We start from the raw sequence: 16,963 nt of genomic DNA, 5'->3' as shown, positions 1-16,963 counted from the left end.
GAGTCTGGAGTTATTAATTAGGACTGCAGGAAAGTCGTGAGTAGACTGCTAACGTTACGTCGCTGCTGTTTCAATGCAATGTGCCCTAACTTTCCAGTTGAACGACCAGTAGCTATAGATATAGGTATAGACAGGACCATAACTGTGGCATGCCACAACGTCCAATTGGGGGGGGGAGCTCGAAGGGGGCTCAGAATTATTTCGTGAATAAGAATAAATTATATAGTATTTTTTGAAAATTTGTGCCGCTTTTTACTGTAGGCGTGATTTCATGCTGCCAAATATCTTGATTGTTGGGTACTGATCCCCCCAAAAAAATATATTTATAATTTAACGCCATGTAACATGCGACTCCAAGAAGTCTGTCAGAACGATTGGCAGCGAGAAAACCTTGGCCGAAAAGGGCTGTTCTTATGCTGACCGAAGCTTCGCTATATATACAAAATACTGTCTTGGCAATCTGAACCTCACAAGACACATAGGCCTATCATCCCGCAGGTACAAATTATATTCCAGCGAAGAAATACCAATTTGACATAGTGTGCGTTTCTTAGTTTAGTAGCCTACGTTTGGGCTATTCTATATTTTTTGATATAGCAGACAGGAGGTCACGAAATAACATCATGTTACGGGGTTTGTTTGTTTGTTTTTGGGGTATTCATGGTGTTTGTCGACTACTGTGGTCATTTACACCAGGCCGTTATTCTTCTTATTTTCCGTAACTGCCGACTTATAGCACGGCCCACCTCTAGGCTTTTGTAAGACACCGCTGACGCGGATGAGGTGGCGAGGAGGAGCCTAGGTAAACCTCCAACACTTAGGTATCGAACCCACACCCATTGGTGTTGCAGCCGCGGATCATACCACTGCGCTATCTCGCCACTGCATGTTACGGGGTCATACCAACGGGTTCTACAGTGTCCAAGACACCTCACTTAGCTCTACCGGTAAATATGATTACGTGAGCAGCGAGGACAAGAAATTGATAGCAATATATAAGCAATTCCCAATAATATTTACCGATTTTATCTAAGATTGTCGAAAATTTCGCGCTTCGCGCTGGCTCGCTTATCGGTGCAGCTAATTTCGTGGTAAAAGCGAACAAGGTGATAGGAGTAGGTTTTTCACCCTATGGGAGCCCAACACCAAAGTTCTTTTGGGGAGAGGGGGGCTCACACGAAGTGCTCTTTCGTTCCTGCCAACGGATATAGGCCCAGAGATGTTTAATTATTATTGAGGGGTCCTACCTTTCCAAACACACCTCCCTCGGCTCTACCTGTAAAACTGATTACGTGAGCAGAGAGAGCATAAAAATTGATAGCAATATATAAGCGATTCCCGATCATATTGACCGATTGAATTATGAATTACAGAAAATTTCCGCGCTTCGCGCGTCCAGGCAATAAAAGCTAACTCGCTAAATGGCCCGAATAATTTGAAAGCTACTGTTCTACTGATTCCAAAAATACGAATTGAAATCTCGCCAGGGCAATAAAACTGCTTCGAAATAGCCACCAAAGTCGATTGTTCTGAACAGTGGGAGCGCAGCAACACAATGACCATACTAATGGTCAATGGCTTCGAGTGATTGATCGGAACAATGCCAATTTTCATATTTTGATGACTATTTTGGGTCCGTTTCATTGCCCTGGTATTCGTGCGGCCCCGACCGTACTCTGAAATCCTAAATTTTGCCCCGACACCGAAAAAGGTTGGGAACCACTGGTTTAAAGAGAGTTAAAATGTATCATGTTTAGCATTGTTTCGAATAGATATTTTTTCAATTAACCGTCAATTTCTCATTAGGCTACCGGACATGAATACATTCACTGGGCGGCATTTATTACCAATCTAATTTTAGAAATAATTAAAATACCCTGTAAAATATAGCTAAAATGTTTCACTCGGCCCGCCAACGTATTTCCGACTTCCCATTTGGCCCGCGGAGGAAACTAATTGCCCATAGCTGGCTTTGAAGCCGCGGCCCTTTCTACTAGTTCTTTCCATTCCTTGTGAGTGCATTCTTTCGTCGGGTCTTTTTCTGGGCTGTTTTTTCGCCATGAGGAGCCCAGATAAACCTCCGACGGGAATCGAACCTGATCCGCCTGCCGCCATATTTGTAGGCGTTTATCGTCACCACTACGCTATGTCGCCCGTCTTCGTTCGCATGTAGGCCTATGTTCTAGTCCCGAATTCAAGGAAGCAAAATAAATGTAACCGTGAGTAATCAGGATTACTTCTCAATGTAATCGCAATAGTAATAGGTTGAATTAATAATTATTATCGACCGATGTCTGATTGCGACGCCATTATGAGCGTGTCCGTATCGGTATCGGTATCAGTTTATTATAAATTTACTCGTTGTAAAACAACGCAAGATGGCGATACAATGATAAAAGGAAGGTGTTGAAACGACACTTTTTCAAAATTTTCTGACTTGCCAAATCGGAAGAAAATCTTGAAAAATGGTAAATTTTTTCCACTTCGTGGTCGGTTGACTAAAAAAAAGTCAACTTTCCAAATACAGTTTTTCTTTCACATTATCAGGTGGTTGACCAAAAAAACGTAAAAGGTCAACTATCCGGCCCAGCTCCCAAAATACCCGTTGGAGCGTTACTTCATTGCTGATTTACTGTATCTAAGTCTATTTTTCCATATAATTAACAAAAATTCTCGACAAATAGGACAATATCTCAAAAAAGAGGACATTTAGGCGTCCTCCGAGGACACTTTAAAAATAGTCAAAAAAGATGACAAATCCTCTTAAAAGAGGATGTATTGTAACCCTATTTTATAGTGTCTTCCTTTACTTTTTATTCAGTGTGCACTGTGCATGCCTCCTTTTTATATTACCTAGGCCAGGTGGGTTTCTGATATCGAAGACTACTCTAAGTCGTTTCGACACCTTCCCATCTTTCATCGTATCGCAGTCTTGTGGTGTATTGAAATGATGGAAATATTAGCAATAAATTGAATTGAATTGTATTGAATTTGTGCATATACCTAGCAGTCCTAAACAGAATATGCGTAATTCTACAGAAATAAGTCTACCTGCATTCGCAATTATGAGAGCATTGGTGAGTGCGTTGAAATAGGCTATTTGAGCCGTTATTGCTCACTACAAGGTGTGATAGCTTTTTGAGAGAAACTGCTTTGTGTGATTTTCATCTCTGCTTCAAACGCTTGTGGATTATCCACAGTGCTGCGACCGAGGCCCTCGACACGGCGATCTGGTTGCGAGAAACGATATCCCTTCTAGGCCTAGTTGACGGGCATATTGTCCAAAATTTATAAGTAGAATATTTCCGTTCCTAGTTATAATGAAACCGGATAAAGACGAAAACGGCACTGTTCGGATTCAGTGATAAGCCCGTGATATTTCTCCGAAATTTTGCGAGACGTGGACTGTTCCAATTATTATCTACCGGCCCAGCTCGAGTGCCCGATTTTGACGGAGAATCATAAATCAATCATCTTACAAAACTGCACGAGGATACGGTGGTTTCATTCCGGAATATATTCCAATTAGAACTATCCTTACCGGATTATCAATACATTCTGTAAAGTTTCCGAGCATGAAATAATTGAGGAGCCGATTACACTGTGAGTGTAGGTAGAACAATTTTGAGTTCAAACTAAAGTTCAATATCTCAAATCAATCGTCCTGGATACACAATTAAATCAAATAAAAATACTCTCACTTGAGTCGGATTGACTTTTTTGTCGTCGCCCGTCCGCGCTCACATTTGATATAATGTATCTTCAGCACCGTAACAAGGTTTTTGACTCACAGCAGAAACCGACTTGACAGTACGGGGCGTAGAGACTGGAGATTTCAGAATGAGATTGCTCTTATCAATACTCAAACCCAATATGACGAGGATGATGATAATAATAATAATAATAATAATAATGCACCAGGTCGATCCGTCTCGTTATTAGCTGTAGTAAATGCAAACCAACTTTCATTTGATTAGGGCGTGGTGGTTAAGGGGGGTCGGGGGGCGCTGGCACTTTATTCGTCGTCCAGGGGGGCGATGGCTCAGAAAGTTTGGAAGACACTGGCCTAGGCCAAGGTGGGTTTCTGATTCCATAGACAACTCCTAGTCGCTTCGACAGCTTCCTTTCTTTTCATTGTATCGCATTTTTTGTGGTGTAATGAACTGATATAATTGCTAATAAACCAATGATGATGATAATGATGATATTAAAAAACAAGAAACAAAAATGGGGTGGCATCAGGAGACGAGATCGATAGGTCAGGTCGTTGCCCGATAATCTTGATGACGGACTAGTATAGGGTTGCCATACGTCCGGAATTTCCCGGACATGTCCGGAATTTCACTGAAAAATCTGCGTCCGAGAGGAATTTCTAAAACAGTGGTTCCCAACCTTTTTCGACCCATCGCCCCTTTTCAAGGTCAACACCGATCACCGCCCCCCAAACTTTGTGTACCGAAAATGGGGCATACAAACTGTAATGACCGGCGGGTTGACTAAAAAAAAAAGGTCAAATTTTCGGCTCGATGCTTAATTTGACACACTTTTGTAACTAAATTTCCCTTGTCGCCCCCTTCGTGATTTTCGCCCCCGTAGACCGCGAAATCGCCCCTGGGGAGCGATGCCGCCTACGTTGGGAACCACTGTTCTAAAATATGCCCAAATGTCCGGAATTTTGAAGGCTTGAAGCAGGCTTATAACTTTTTCGTAAATCAACATAAACACAATTATTTTCAAGCAGATTTATGCTATTCAAAATTGTTCTTCTCGCCGCGCGCGAGTTAATGCAACGTATAATGATATTAGTATGGGCTCTAGGCACCACCCTCGCAAAAAAATGAAATCAAAACAAATATAAATAATCATCATTTACTGAAATAAGTCTGATTGTAATCGCAATTATAAGCTAACGGTATATTCCTAGAGTTGGTTTACGCCGATTGGATGCTTCAATCACGGACAGTGGTTCCAAATCTTGGGGTCGTCCGCCTTTATCTGGAGATAGCGATGATGTTGGAGGTAATCAGCTCCCTAGGCCGTGAGTAAGTTTGGGCAAGCTGAATTTTTTTAGTAATCAGCTTATTAAGTTTTGAGCTTTGCCACGGAACATTTTCATGTGGGAAATGAGGTCGCGAGCATAAAAGGTTGGAAATCACCGGATGTGCAACCTGCTTGTGCATTTTATAGTAGCCTAATATATCGAAGAATCGATATTATTGACAGAATTCATACATAAAATTTAACAGCCAAATGCATATAGTAAGTGGCCAACAAGTTACATCGACTACCCTATGGTGGGCCCAAGATCAATGCTTTTTGGGCGGAAGGGGGGTGGGGCCGGAATGTCGTTTCGGACCTGATTAAAACACATAAACAGATAGCCGCACCGACCTAACTGTATAGCAGGGATGTCAAACACAATCCTGACAGACCAGATACGACCGACCATAGATGATTTCATTATCATTGCAAACCCTAGCAAGTAGCAATCACCATAGCTCACATTAAGATGGCCCAATTCATGACCTATGTTCCACTTCATTCCTGTATAGTGTATGCAGTCGATGGGCAATGCATTGATAGTGTGACGTCATTATGACAGTTAATGTGTTTCAGCTCATTTTAAAATCCGCTAGTGGGCGCTAAAGAGTGTCCGGAATTCGCTCCACAAAAATATGGCAAGCATAGACTAGTATTTATTTAGTAGTAATTGCTTGTATCTCTACTTGAATGTGTGGATGTGTAGTGTCCTATTTGGTGTGGATACAAGCCAATCTCACTGCGATTGCTCTATACGTCACACTTTTAATTTGACTAAAAGACCTCATCATCTAGGCCAGGGGCGGGCAACTTCTCCAGTCGGCGGGCCGGATACAGGAAAATTAGGTACTTGACGGGCCGGATTGCTGAATCGACACATTATTCGCCCATTTATATCCACATACACAAGGAATAAATCGTATTTAATGAATGGGTTTAACGACAGTAGTGTCACTTCAAAGCCATTTCTCGCCGATAATGACGAGGATATAATGTGGATTTGAGAACAGCATTGTCATACAGGCGCCGCCATGTCTGCTTCTCTCTGATCATAGTGTCCTATATGGTGTGGACAAAAGCAAATATCACGGCTCAGTGAAATTGGTCTACGTCACACTTTCCATTTGGTCAAAGGCAATTAGACGGTAGTTTTTGACCGACTTGCCGAGCATTAAATTTGATAAAACGGGGATCAATCGAAAGCTACCGCGGTACTGGTTGCGAAAATGTAAATTCTATTCTGCTCGAGGTTCTGGAACCCCCAAAATCAGCCTTGAATGTTGCATTGTAACGGAGTTTTGTATTGTGACACGCGGTTTACTCTGCTCCTCACCTGCTCCCAGACGGCATCGTTGCGCCACAATACCAAACTCCGATACAATGCAACATTCGAAACTGATTTTTGGGGGTTCCAGGACCACGAACAGAATAGAATTTATATTTTCGCAATTATTACCGCGGGAAAGTGAAGGGAAAGTGTGACGTAGACCTATTTCACTGAGCCGTGAGATTTTCTTGTGTAGCCTACACACCTTATAGGACACTATGCTGTGCTCAATCAACTCACGGTGCAATCCCTAATTAATATTACAAGGTGTACGATAAGCCCGGTACCCCAAATTTACCAATATATCAATTCATTAGGGCTGAGTAGGTGATGAGATAGCGTCGTTGTTCATCTGTGTGGCCTATTTTATCTCGATATTAAATTCATGCGGACCGCGGCATCTATACGAAATTTGAAGTGGCCCGCGACCCGTTTAGAGTTGGCGTCCCCTGGCATAAGCGGTGTCTTACAAAAGCCTACAAGTGTGCCGTGCTACAAGTCGGCGGTTACGGAATGAAAAAATAGAAATATCGGTCTGGTGTAAATGATCCTACCAACACCATGATTACCACAAACGATACTAGGGTTGAGTACATCGTAAATGCCGATAATGCAAACCTTTTCGCTTCGACGAACTTACGTGCAAGCTCCACTCGCACGCTGCGCATACAAATAACATACAGTCACTAAAATTTGACGTAGTAAGCAAGTAGCGGGGTATTTCGGCAGACTGTATGCGCGAGCCACATTATCATATAAGACGGAAAACTGTCCGCGGGCCGGACAAAATCCCTTCGCGGGCCGGATCCTTGTGAGTGCTTTCTTTCTTCGGGTCTTTTTTCTGGGCTTTTTTGTCGCCGTAAGAAGAAGCGGGGGAAGAGGAGCCCAGATGAACCTCCGATGGGAATCGACCCCGGTGCTCCGCCAAATTGAAAGTGTGACGTGGACTCACTTTTCAATCATTCACAATTGGAACTGGAAGTAGCCTACTCAAAGAAACGTTTGTTAGTTGTCTGCCAACCATCTAAATTGGTATCTTGTACAAGTCTGTCTTGTACATGACACGAGTTCATTCGGAATTCAAACATGTCTTTCAATCCGGGACGTGGAGCATAGTCGCAATTTGAAAAGACTAAATCCGCTCATCTGTGACTGCAATGCAGCCAAGCGTAAATGCAGCGTTTGTTTACTTGTTTTTGCAAGATTGCATGATTCCGAAGTTCTCGCAATAAAAATCGCTAGCCTAAGGTGGTCAGTAGGGTACTAGAAACTTGCAAGTGACTCAGAACTGGCCGTTGCAAATAGATTGTCAGTGCGCGGTGTTGTGATGTAGCCACTCCTTGGGGCTAGGGATAACAGTACATGTACTTGTACATTTTATATATATTGTGTGCTGGCACTCTTGTGCTAATCTATATATCGCAGTGAGCAGTTGAATAATATTTTTATTGTTCAATATGTGTGTGTACCAAAGGGAAATCAGCCTCGAAGTATAGTCAATTAGTTTATTTGCAATTTTGAAGCTGGATATTTCGAAGCTGACTTCCGTTTGGTAGTATATAATATATAGGTTATTTCCATTTCCATATAATTTTGCCTTATATAAATTTTATTATTGATTATTTTAGGCTGTTGTTATGATCTCATTGTGATGAAAGCTGGAAGATAAACTGTAATTGTGTGCATTTAGTCGGTGACATGTGTCACATGTTCGATTTTATCACTCCATTGGCAGTATACCGGTCATTTGCTCGCATCAAAAACAGACCCTGTGGCGATATAAAACATGTCCATGTTGAGAATACAGAATGACGTGAGAATGTTACGACATTTATTATTGGGGATAGGAGATTATTACAAAAACTACCGGTATCATCTATGAGTCGGTTCCCTCCGTTAGGAATGAATTCATGAGCCAGACTGGAAACAGTGGCTGTTTTCGTCAATAACTTGTGAGTGACAGAGCAGAGGGATTTCTTGCATCGAGTAATTGAGGAATTAGATGGAAAATTGCCAGTGCCACTAATTCCACTCTGGTTTAAGGAAAAAATTTGGTGTAGCCTATATGAGTTGTTACAGTAATTTGTACATAGTTCTTATTGCATAGGCTGTAACACTGGTCAGACACCAATAATGCAGGTCATGGAATACGATCCAGATCTACAGTGATCTCCTAAATCACGATTATTGATTCATAATAGTTGTAGTTGCCAAATATATTAATGATATGTTGTTAACTGCTTTTCGTGTGAGTTTCCTGCTGATTTTTTGTCCTGCATACTCAGTAACGGAACAATATGTGCAGAAGTTGACTTACGAAGATAGTTATCAAGGTAAGTTTACTGCCTCAGCAAATCAACTGGACTAGTCTACGGGGTAAACTGGATAGAATCTTATAGCTTTGGTATTGTGGTCCTTGAACTTGAACTTGAACTTGAATAATTATGCATTTACAAAACCATCAATAACATGCTATGGACATGTAGACAAATCACTTGGCTGGAATGTGGCAACTAGCAAGAAGAATTGGCTTGAACCATGAACATTATATTATGCCATATTTTTTACTACATGCTCATTTTGGTCAAGTTTTTCTTGGTAAAATCCTTAGATTCATGTACAAAATGCCAGGTTGAACTTCTTGCTATTCCACCTTTTTATGAGGTCATTAGTTTTCATTGCTTGATTTTTCAAGTAAAAGGTATATAACCGTTTCCTTATAAACTGATTCCTTAGCTGATGAACTTTTTTCCGATCCCAGCTGTATGTAGGTCTGATTTCATGCCTTCGCATTTTTTGCTTCACAATTTTTGATTCAGATGTGACGCTTCGCAAAACTTCAGAATTTTCATTCGCGTCATATTATCAAACCAACATGGTGCTGCAAAGAGAACCACACAGCTCCGTCATTTGGGGATATGGGACCATCGGCGCGATCGTGAATATATCAGTCAATATACAAGATGTTTATACAACCAAAGTTATGAAAGGTACAAATTAATTTCATGTTTACTGTTTTAGTCTAAGGTTTCATGTTACAGTTACCAGTACCTAATTGTTAATATTCACAGCAATACCTCTTATATAGACGTTAGATTCTTTTGATCATTCGAAAATGCTTATGCAGGACAATATGTATCAACGCAACATGACATCAAGTTTACAGCAGGTCTTGAGGAATTCATATGCAATAGACTAAGGATCTTGTATCATTCATACCAGGGTTGCAATCAAGTCGCAAGGTTCCAAGTCACAAGTCATTCCCACTTTTATAGTTTTGACTCGAGTCAAGTCCAGTCATATTTATATTTAATTCACTGCCAAGTCAATTCCAATTCGGCAAGCAGAGGGTGTGTCTGAGTCATAGTTTTATGACTCCGGTCTGAGTCCAAGTCATTGTGTTGGCTGTTCAAGTTCAGTTTCCTGTTAAAGTCTTGTTTAACCCACTTTCTACAAATTCGCTTGGCGATATCGAATGCTTTGCATTCATAATAAACTAATTTTTCTCACTTTTAACAGTTTCTGGTCGCATTTTCAAGTATCTGTACTAATAGGCAAATCACCAATAATCTGGCAGGTCACTATTCTTTGAAATTACAATGAAATGTCTGTCTTGGCCGTCCGAGTCTCGAGTCATATAACTTGGTCCGAGTGATGCGCAATGACTCGAGTACAAGTCAAGTCAAGTCAATACATAAATTTATGGAAAATAAATCGAGTCAAGTCGAGTCACCAAAAAATCGCGACTCGAGTCATTACAATCCTGGTTCATACACATTATAGTCACAGCTATGACACCTGCCCAAGTGCCCAGATCCTGTATACACCTTGTAGTTACTGAAAGTTTTAATAAAGCCTTTCACTATAACTTTCATTGCGAATAAGTTGGCTACGGTGTTAGGGTAAGCTATGCCCAAAGTATATGTGGTAGTAGTGGTACGTATGTATGTTCATCCACTGCACTGCTGCTCAGTGTGCAACTATTCTGTTGAAGAGCTTCTTGTAACATACAAAACTTCAATAGAGGCCTACAATTGGATAGTACATTCATATTCAAATAAACCCGAATAATTTCTGCTGACACTTGTAAGACTAGTTGCTGACGTTTAAACCTGACGAGTGTCCGCCGAAAATGTTCGGGTTCATTGCAATATGAATACACCATTGAGATGTTCTTTTATCAATAAAATATAATTAATGGCTATCCTGTCTTCTTGTTGGAAATAATCGGAACTCCAAATCGATTATACTTCACTGGTACATTTTGGGCTCGGTCTTCAATCTGCAGGATTGACACCATCAATTTCCAGGATATGTGTTTGTCGTGAATTGTTGACCAAAAATACGGTATTGAATAGCCTACCACACATGGTGTGATTACCTGTATGGTATCATGTTATTGGTATGTCAGATGGATTTTGTTGTGATGAAACCATTTGCAGGAGATAAGTTGCTTTCGTTGCTGCGCAGCTGTTGATTGTCGCCTTTTATGGAGAATATTTGGATAATATTGCAATCAATCTTATGCCACTTGCTCATTCTGTATAGTTTATTATGACAAGATGAATTCTGACACAGATTAATGAAAATTAATTTCGCTATATGATACCAGAATGAACCTGCCACTTGATGAACTCGGCATGCTAAACTAAGCAGGTTGATAAACTAGGAACCTGGTGAACTCAGTAGTCCAACCTCAGTATATTAGCTGATATCGGTATGCAGTGACGATGTGAAAAACAATATACCTAGTCAATGTGAAACAGCTTCAAGGGGACTAGCAAGTCAAAAACCTAACTCTCAAATGGCTACCCCCATCACCATGAAATTTTCACAGTCGCTAGATGTCGCTATGCTATGTACAAAAAAACAAAAAGTTTAGTCTAACCTGCAGATTGTGGATTTGAAGGAGAAAAAATGCACCGACACAGGGAATGCAAAATCTCAATATTGTGAAGCCCTTTTTTCAATCTAACGCCTTTTTTAGGAAGTACTAGGACAGTACTGTGTTATGCTAAAATTGGAAGGAATATGTGCAGCCCCTCTAGGAGAAATCTCATTTTGAAATTTCAAATTTCAGGTCATTTTTTCAAAAAGTTTGCTGTGAAGTTCTGTAATTCAGAGCAAGGTAGACCTAGGCCAAACGTCTCTTAGCATAACACAGATCTCTATGCTAGCTTTTCAAAAAACCCTCAGTGAACACTATATGACATATGTGAATGTCATACAAATTTTTGATTTACCATGAAGCTGTTCAACAAAATTTTACAAAATTTTACAATGGACAAAAACGTTAATAAACATTTTACCAGTAATAAAAGATACTAAACCGGTGCCGATGAAAAGCGAAATTATGAAGTTATTAGTTACGTTTTGGGTAAGATAAGGCCATGAGGTAAAACAATAGGTACTATGTCGATATTTCAAGTCAATATTTTTTCTAAATTTCGACTTGCTGGTCCCCTTAATATCACAATGTAGATGCAGCGAAACGCAACTCGAGTACTATGAAACTTAAGCAATCCTATCGATGTATGCTACGTTGATATGATATATCATCATCCAGGATTGAATATAGCCTATGTTTGTAAGCTGGTTGGGAATAATAACTAGGGTTGTACACAATGAATTAACTACACAAATATATAGGCCTAATATGAATATAAAATATTAATCTAGTGATGAATGATGATTTTTTGAGTGCTGAAATTATACGTTCCTGGCTGCTGCGAGTCAAGTTATCAGCGAAAATTTTAGTTTCAGGACCATTTTCGACTCGTAAAAGTGTATTGCAGCATACGAAACATGTAGGCTATTACATGGCTATACACTTTAGTGAAAATGCCATGTCTGTGAAGCCGTGATCAACCGATAACATTGTGAAAAAGTGCAATGATGTAGAAAAAATACCACATAATCTTTGTTATGATGAAGAACTGGCATCGTGTTCTTTATGGTTTCACTTTCTACAACATTCATATATACTGTGATGTCATCAGGTCATGACTCGACTGGAGTCTCAAAATACGGAAAATGGCTCGTCTCAACTTGAGTCAATCTGTTTATCGACTCGACTTGTACTCGAGTCATCGCGCAAGACTTGGGCCAAGTCATATGACTCGAGACCCAGATGGCAATGACAGGTAATTTGAAGAGGAAGAATACAATTTTGGTATGGTAAACCGGGGTAACTTTGGACAATTTTCAACAATTCCGCTTTGTATCTCGGGAATGTTAGGGTGTAGGGGAAGCAAGTTTTGTGTTTTTTAGGGGTCATGGAGCATAGATTAGAATTACCTAATCCAAAATCTTCATGGTCATAAATAAGTAGGCCTACCTTATTTTTGTAAATTATCCGTTTTTTGTATGCCTTTACAATCAATTGTTTATGAAACCTCGTAAATGAGGCTTATTTGGTAAGACTTGATGAGAGCAGTGGCTTAAACTGAAACAAAATAGTATATGTCTGGCCTATTGCATGATTTTTACCTAATCCCCCCCCCTCCCAAAAAAAAAAAGGTAGTTAATGAAGGCTAATGGGCCCCTAGTCATCTCTTATCTCAATTTTCCTAAATAACATATGGTGATAAGGGATATCCCACTGGCAGTGTCAGCAATCGACAGCAAACGTTAAACATGTTAACTTGATTTATTGTCGATTTCAAATATATTACTGTTCTTTAAAAGATACACTTTTCCTTTCCTATCTCCTTTGATGGATATATTTGTCGTAATTTACGATATCCCATACTCAGCAGGCACATCATTAGGAGTATGTGATAAGTTTTTGAAGTAGCTTACACCCGATTACAATCTCTCAGCTCATTGCCTACCTATTTTTTCATATTTTGGCAAACTCTAATTTATTTACCTTCTCATTCCATTTTAAAAAGCCATCAGGCCGGTAATAAGGAATATAGTTGACCATACACTTTGACACAGATGAAGCAGGCACTTTCCAGAGCTCTAAATATCACATTTTCAACTGTCCAAAGTTACCCCGTTCTGATAAAATTTGACCGGGTAACTTTGGACACCACATTTTCTTGTATTGATCTAAGGGTGAGCCCGCTGAGATTTTTGCCATGGATTAAGACTGCTTAGAGGTATCTGATGCCAAGTTTTGAATCTATGAATCGCATGCTATCTATGTTTGGTTGTAAGAAGTTTAATGGCCATTAATTTTGATGAAATTGACTCCCGCCATTAATTTATCAATGTTGTGTCAAGTTTATCTGGTAGTGAAATGAATCCACCTTCTATTGAGACTACTTGTGGTACTGTTGCCACATGAAAAAGGATTGGACATCCAGCGGCAACCCTTTTCCATCAATAACCATTTAAATCTTTTACTGCTTAGTGTCCAAAATTGCCCTCAAGTCCAAAGTTACCCCGGTTTACGGTATTTCATCTATTAGTAGGCTATATTATGAATATGAATCTTTCGATATCACCAAGCAGAGTTGCAAAAACTGGGTTGAACAAGATTTTAACTCAAAATTAAACAGTCAACACAAGGACTTATGACTCGGGCTCGAGTTTCAACGCTATGACTCGGACTCGACCCTTTGTATGGCGAATTGGACTCGGACTTGAGTCGACGATGTATTGAAAATGACTCGACTTGATTCGAGTCAAAAACCATAAAAGTGTGATTGACTTGGTTGCAACCCTGAATTTTGACATCCCTAGTAATAATGCATCCTTTCCTTTGAAATGCGTTAGGTTTTGACGGACATGGAATTTGGTCGGTCAAGATTAAACCGCAGCCTGCCGGAACCAAGACGGAGATACAGGGCGTGCAGGACGATCGTGGGAAACTGCAGTGGATTCTCATCAGGAATATTTTGTTCGGCGATGTGTTCGTTTGCAGCGGGCAAAGCAATATGCAATTCACGATGAGCATGGTAGTTTTTCTGTTGCTTTTCGAAAAATTTCGGATACTGTCAGACTTGTACAAATATACAGACTAGGCTTACTGGATTTCCAGATGCGTAACTAGAACTAATGCCCTTTAAATATCCCGAAGCTAGCTGACTAAAATTCATCAAATTGGATTCAGAATTTTATTGGAATCGGATCAGTTTTCCACATGTACTACATCAGTACATGTTTAAAACTCACCCATGACAACGCCACTGTTAGTAATGACGACTTTGAGCTAGCAATGGCTGCAATAACACAACAGAACGACGGTAGCCTATCACGGCAAACGATGACACATGTTTTCTGGTTGTTGTCTAGTTGTTTTTTGATTGATTTTTAGATGTGCACCTAGAACTGGAACTATGGTACGGTACTCGCTAATTAACTAATGAAAACAGCAGCACTTATTTGACAGTCAACTACCTAAATGGGTAGTGTAGTTTGCACGAATCTGGTTACTGTTCAACTATTGGAAGAGATTATGCTAATAAAAGTAGCGATTTCCAAGACATCACAAAACTACTTGGTGTGGAAGTAGAATCAGGGTTGTAATGACTCGAGTGTGACTCTACTTGACTCGGGATTTTTTCAAATGCGTAAAATGACTCGACTCGAGTCAATGACTTGTACTCGAGTCATTGTGTAGGACTCGAACCAAGTCATATGACTCGAGACTAAGACAGCTAAGGCACATATTTCATTGTAACTTCAAAGAATAGTAAAGTTGCCACATGATTGGTATTTCGTCTATCAGTCCTGATACTTGGTAAACAGATCCAGAAACTGTATAAGGACTGAGGAAAATTACGATATTATGAATGCGAGCCCTTCTACAGAGCAGAGTTGAAAAAGGTGGGCTGAGCCGGATTGAACTGAAAACCGAACAGTGAACAAAATGACTCGGACTCGACTCTCAGCTCGCTGCCTTGAACTTGAACTTGACTCGGTGGTGAATTGAAAAATTAAAAATGACTCGACTTGACTGGAGACAAAGCTATAAAAGTGAGATTGACTTGTGTCGGGTGCTTGTGACTTGGTTACAACCCGGAGTAGAATACCGTCTTGAAAGTGGTTGAAGTAGTTGAAAATGTAAATTCGGTCAAGGGGTTGCACGCAAAATGACTAATGACAATAACAAATATGTGCAATTTGTGACCGACCTTTTCTGTAGAGCATCTATTTCATTGTTTGTAGGTGTTCAACTCTAGCCAGGAGCTCAACGAAACCGTCAATTATCCGGATATTCGCGTGTTCACTGTCGCAGAGAAATACTCTGCCGCGCCTCTGTACGATATCCCGTTGATCCAACAGCCGTGGTCCATACCCTCACCAAGTAAGATTTTATCCTGAAGATAAGATTTTGCGACAGACTTGGACAATTAGATAATTCTAGTAGTCTAAATAGCGAGTTTATAATGACTTGAGTAGCAATTTTTCGTTGACTCGACCAACTCATATGACCCGCTACATTCTATGCGACTTATTCAAGTCTTGTGTATCAAGACCGATACATGAAGAACGAGCGTATAAACCAGTGGTTCCCAAACTTTTTCGGCTTATGGGACACCAGAAAAGATGCTATCAAAGGTCGATGTTTTTTATTACATGAACAAAATATTTACAGTAGAAAGGAGGTTGAATTGTTCACAAACTAACCCACATTTTGTCATTAATTCCGAGCAGTGTCTCTCGTTGACATCTTTTAATTTCACTCAAAAAAGAAAACCATGTCCACCTAGCCACGACGATGCAAATTTTAACACAATAATGCTTGTTTTTCCACCGAATATGGTATAGGATTTGCTAGCAAACAGCTACAAATCATCCAATTTCTTCTGAAGAATTATCTTTTAATTTTAAGTGGGCATTTTCGTAAATCAATTACAGAAAGATTTCTCGATTTACTGGGATGTTATAACTGATTTCATTTTAACTCATGCTTATTTATCAGCTGTTGTAGAATTTAAAGCATCTCCAAGTCGCATATACCAGTATTCAGGCTGTATAAATATTTAGACAGTTCTTTTCCAAAACCCTATTTTATATGTTTGAATGAGCATGGTAATAGTGAGAAAATAAGTAAATCATTGATCCAAGGCCTTCGACATAACCCAAGACTTTCACAGAAATTAGTTGAACCTGACTCGTACTCGATATTGCACAGTAAACACTTGACTTGGACTTGAACTTGAGTCTTCATACTATGACTCGGACTCGACCTGCTGCCCTCTGACTTGGACTGTCACTCTGACTCGGTGGTGAATTGAAAATGACTCTACTTGGCCCGAGTCAAAAATATAAAAGTCAAATTGGCTTGTGACTCGGAACCTTACGAGTTGGTTACAACCCTGCCAATTAGACTAATTCAGGTGAAATCCAGGTGATTTAATTCTAATCTAATTTGTGGAGTATTTCTATGCTCTAATTTCAATCTCAATCCAATTACTGACTTTACTATGATGCTTCAAGAGAAAAGCGAAACGGGCCAAGCTTGCTTTACAGGCATTTGCCATTTTCATGCTTAATTGAATGAGCACTGATTGGATATGAATTCAATGTTAAAGTTTTGGCTACAGTACCGGTAATATTGATGCTAATTTGGGAATAACTCTGTAGGCCGAGCTATAATTCTATTTCTAATCTAAATTGGGAATAAAAATGTGTAGATCT

General features: G+C 39.9%; 1 protein-coding gene and 2 long non-coding RNA genes across 3 annotated transcripts in view; 1 reads left to right on the top strand and 2 right to left on the bottom strand.

The window, feature by feature from the left end:
• Nucleotides 1-16,963, bottom strand: part of LOC145443014 (uncharacterized) — a 301,527-nt gene that overhangs the window by 21,479 nt on the left and 263,085 nt on the right. The gene's annotated exons all lie outside the window — the stretch shown is intronic.
• LOC145442952 (uncharacterized) overlaps nt 1-16,963 on the bottom strand; it is a 418,025-nt gene that overhangs the window by 365,772 nt on the left and 35,290 nt on the right. The window lies entirely within an intron of this gene.
• Nucleotides 1-16,963, top strand: part of LOC145442828 (sialate O-acetylesterase-like) — a 360,699-nt gene that overhangs the window by 337,704 nt on the left and 6,032 nt on the right. Inside the window, exons 2-5 of the mRNA XM_080320845.1 lie at nt 8,569-8,700; nt 9,187-9,357; nt 14,093-14,274; nt 15,488-15,626. Of these exons, the coding sequence (XP_080176971.1) occupies nt 8,595-8,700; nt 9,187-9,357; nt 14,093-14,274; nt 15,488-15,626 (598 nt within the window). The 5' untranslated portion in view covers nt 8,569-8,594. The remainder of the gene's footprint in view (nt 1-8,568; nt 8,701-9,186; nt 9,358-14,092; nt 14,275-15,487; nt 15,627-16,963) is intronic.

This window comes from Botryllus schlosseri, chromosome 7, assembly GCF_051294905.1.
Source record: "Botryllus schlosseri isolate E-star chromosome 7, Bs_hap1, whole genome shotgun sequence".
NCBI lineage: Eukaryota > Metazoa > Chordata > Ascidiacea > Stolidobranchia > Styelidae > Botryllus > Botryllus schlosseri.
Note: the sequence above shows the minus strand (reverse complement) of the source record. Positions and strands in the feature narration are given on the sequence as shown.